Source organism: Teleopsis dalmanni, chromosome X (genome assembly GCF_002237135.1).
Source record: "Teleopsis dalmanni isolate 2A chromosome X, ASM223713v2, whole genome shotgun sequence".
Lineage (NCBI taxonomy): Eukaryota > Metazoa > Arthropoda > Insecta > Diptera > Diopsidae > Teleopsis > Teleopsis dalmanni.
Genome location: NC_051848.1, coordinates 5,089,661 through 5,093,127, shown reverse-complemented (window position 1 = coordinate 5,093,127; position 3,467 = coordinate 5,089,661). Strand labels below are relative to the sequence as shown.

At 34.0% G+C, this 3,467-nt stretch overlaps 1 protein-coding gene across 1 annotated transcript; it reads right to left on the bottom strand.

Annotated features, from left to right (window-relative positions):
• Nucleotides 1-1,511: 1,511 nt before the first annotated feature.
• On the bottom strand, nucleotides 1,512-3,064 carry LOC119689066 (casein kinase I-like). Its single transcript, XM_038103808.1, has one exon. The coding sequence runs from the start codon at nucleotides 3,034-3,036 to the stop codon at nucleotides 1,516-1,518; it is 1,521 nt and encodes a 506-aa protein (XP_037959736.1). The 5' UTR covers nucleotides 3,037-3,064; the 3' UTR covers nucleotides 1,512-1,515.
• Between the last annotated feature and the right edge of the window lie 403 nt (nucleotides 3,065-3,467).

Here is a 3,467-nt window from a genome sequence, read left to right as displayed (position 1 = left end):
ACCACTTTTTCTACTGGGTATATTATGTATATGATGTCTTATAAAACTCAATCCAAAAACTCTCCTTAAGCTGTTAGTTAACAATTTAAAATGCATCGTCAGAACAAGCAAAGACGTAAAAATACACAAACTGTAATACTAGACACAACAAATAATAATATTAACAATAAAAACACTATAAGATATACCTATACATGTAACCCAAGACTTACATTGGGTTTCCATGGAGCTGTGGTGTCAAACTAAGTCTATCAATAATGAATTTTTTCTGACAAAACAACTGAAAGTTAATACTTGATGGGTATGTATAAATTGAACTACGAGATTAATGTTATAAAGTCTAGATTAATATAGTATACTTTAATATAATTAAATTTGATTTCGTTTTTTTATAATCAATACCTCAAGAATGTCAGCTACATTCAGCACTGATAATATACTTTTAGGTAAGAGACATAGTCATAGACTGGTGACTCTAAGGTTCTTTATAGTGCACAATGCAATACTTATGCCGGAAAGCTATCTTCCTAAGCTACAGTGCCCAGTTTATAGCCCAGTTAACATTCGTGAACAGTTCTAACTAATAAGCTAATAAAGTATATTAACACATATTGCTGTGACAGTTACCCAATAGCTAAATAATCTGAAACCTCTCAGTATGTAAGAGTTCTTGTTTCTTTCTTTTTACAAAATCCTTTGGAATACTTTTCCATAGTCTAATACCCAAACAAAACAAAATTTGTATGAGTCTAATAATATTTCTTGTCCGCATTTGTGTGGAAGTATCTGAACTATGCGCATTATATGTTGCAATATATACTACGTGTGGAAACTGTTGAATGTTACTATACCTAATGAAGATTCTAATTTAATATCTAAAGTACATCTAAAGAATATTCTAAGAAATGACTAGATCTCGAATGGAATTTGGATAAAAAATGAAATTAAAAGCTTGAAGTTCCACATATTTCTTACCCAATTGTATATACCTAATATGAATATAGAGTACGCCTGCAAATTTTTAGATTTTAGAATTCTTAAAGGCCTTAGCCAACATTTTAAGAATCCCGAATTTCTGTATTTAAAAGAATTCAGATTCATACTTCAGTGCTCACCATCAACATTAATTACCATATAAAAAAGAAAAAAGTTATTATATTAAACTAACATATATTTTATTTATGCACTTTATACGAAAATATATAATTTTCATACTCAACCATTAAATTTAGAATAAAGCAAAAATATATTTGAGGCATTAACAATAAACTTTTGAAATATATAGGAAATCATTCCATTTTGCAAAAAAACATTGAATCAATGCAAAGAATATTTGCTAAATATTAATTTTTGGCAACCAAAGTAGTCACAATCATTTATCTTGAAGTTAAGATTTTGCTATGTACAGATTTCTTTCATACTACATATATAGATATACTTTTATACATTTTATGCTACTTATCGCAACAAATTTTCTTAGCTTTGAATTTAATATAAGTTAGTGTTTGGTCCTCATTAGTGAGTGAAGCTGTCACTACTAATCATGCTCTGGCCAGTCTGCAACATTAAGTGATCATCAGGTACGCCAGTCCGGTCGGAAGAGTTCGAAGCTACATCGTTCAATAATGTTGGCATAGCATCATCTTCGCAAGCATTTTCGTTCCCTATAGTTTGCTGAGAACGCAAAACTGTTGACGTATTACTTGGAGTATTTGAGAGCTCTACCAGCTCAGTAACGGCACCAGCAACACTTTCCTCAGCAGGACCCATTGTAATACCATCGTAAAAGTTCCGAATAGTGGCAGCATAAACAGTTATTGATGGAAAGGAAGTAGTTGCAGCAATCATCGGAGAATCATCAATTGGAGTAGCAAACATGACATCAGTAAAGCCCATAGCTGCAGGAGCGACACGATCATCCGTGAACTTACAAGAAGCAGCAGTAAGTGCGTTATCACCTACAGAATCAGCAGAAGTAGTGGTAACGATAGGAGTAACATAAGTAGGAATAGAATCAGTACCAGCAACACAAACAGCATTTCCATGAGATTGTCCTTGTTGCCTAGAAGATAGCATCAATTTCTCTTCGTTACCAATGTTAACCAGTTCAGGTTCACTATCGTTTAGTGCTTTACGATTAGAGTGTTCATCGAACCGAATTATATTCCAATCGAATATATTGTCATAAGTATAACCAAAGTTCCTATATAGGTTGCGAAATAAAGACCGCAGGTAACAATGATCAGGACTTTCTTCAAAACTTAAGCATCGACAATAGTTTAAATACAATCGAAATGCTGGGGGACATCCACTGCACAGTTTTGACAACGTAACTGACAACTTTTTTTCTGCTAAACGTTCATGCCACTGTCGTTTATGGGCTGCTGCTAATCCTTGCCATGGCAATGAACCTTTTTTAAAGTAAATTAATACATACCCCAGTGATTCTAGATCGTCACGTCGTGATTGTTGTGTGCCTGCATGCGTGTTTATTGACACATATCGTGGTGTGCCAACTAAATGATTATTCATAGTACAAGATATGTGCTGGAACGTAATTGGATTGCGGTACTTTTTTGCGAGACCGAAGTCTATGATATGCACAATGTTCCCTCTTCTTCCTACACCCATCACGAAGTTATCAGGCTTTATATCACGATGTATGTAATGATGCTCGTGCATATACTCCAAACGTGTTACCATTTGCTCGGCTAGAAGACAAATCGTCTTCATGCTGAACTGACGATTGCAATAATTAAATAGGTCTTCTAGTGATGGGCCAAGCAATTCTATCGCCAAACAGTTGTATTGGCGCTTAACGCCACTCCAAATAAAACGAGGTATACCAACACCGCCTTGGAGAGCCTTATAGACAGCTGTCTCGAGTGTTAGTTTCGATAGAAATTTGTTGGGTCGCTTTTCTAACTTTGCCGCAATTTCCTTACCCCTTTTCGATTTGCCCATGTAAACTACTCCAAACGAACCTGAACCGATTTTCTCCGAAAGCTCGTACTTGTTACAAATCCTCAATTTCATGTTGTCACCTTTTTGTTAACTGTAGTTATTATGACGGCCTAAAAGTACATTTACTAATTTGTGTTAATGTTGAAGAGTAGTAATACTTAATAGGAGTAGTAAAATTGATTTTATATTAAATTACAAAATCAGATTTCACAAAACTTTAATTTTTGCTAAAACACTTTTATTCTGAAGTATTTCTGAATAAAACATGTAAATTCATCTCAACAAAAGCAGTAATTTTTTATTGTCTATGAGAACAGCGCTTACTTCGATTTCCTTAAATGTCAAATTACGATTGCAAGTGTCAACGTGTATAATTAATCGTATCGTAGTCAGTAATTACAGATTACTGAATAATCGGTAATCGAGTGCAGGATGCATACCAAAGTATGCGACAAGCACCTTCTTCGATGAGTGTTAATATTTTCTTGTTTTGGTTTTTACAC

What these genes read in the sequence shown, in the direction of transcription:
- LOC119689066 (XM_038103808.1), bottom strand. Translation starts at nt 3,036, where the DNA reads ATGAAATTGAGGATTTGTAACAAGTACGAGCTTTCGGAGAAAATCGGT.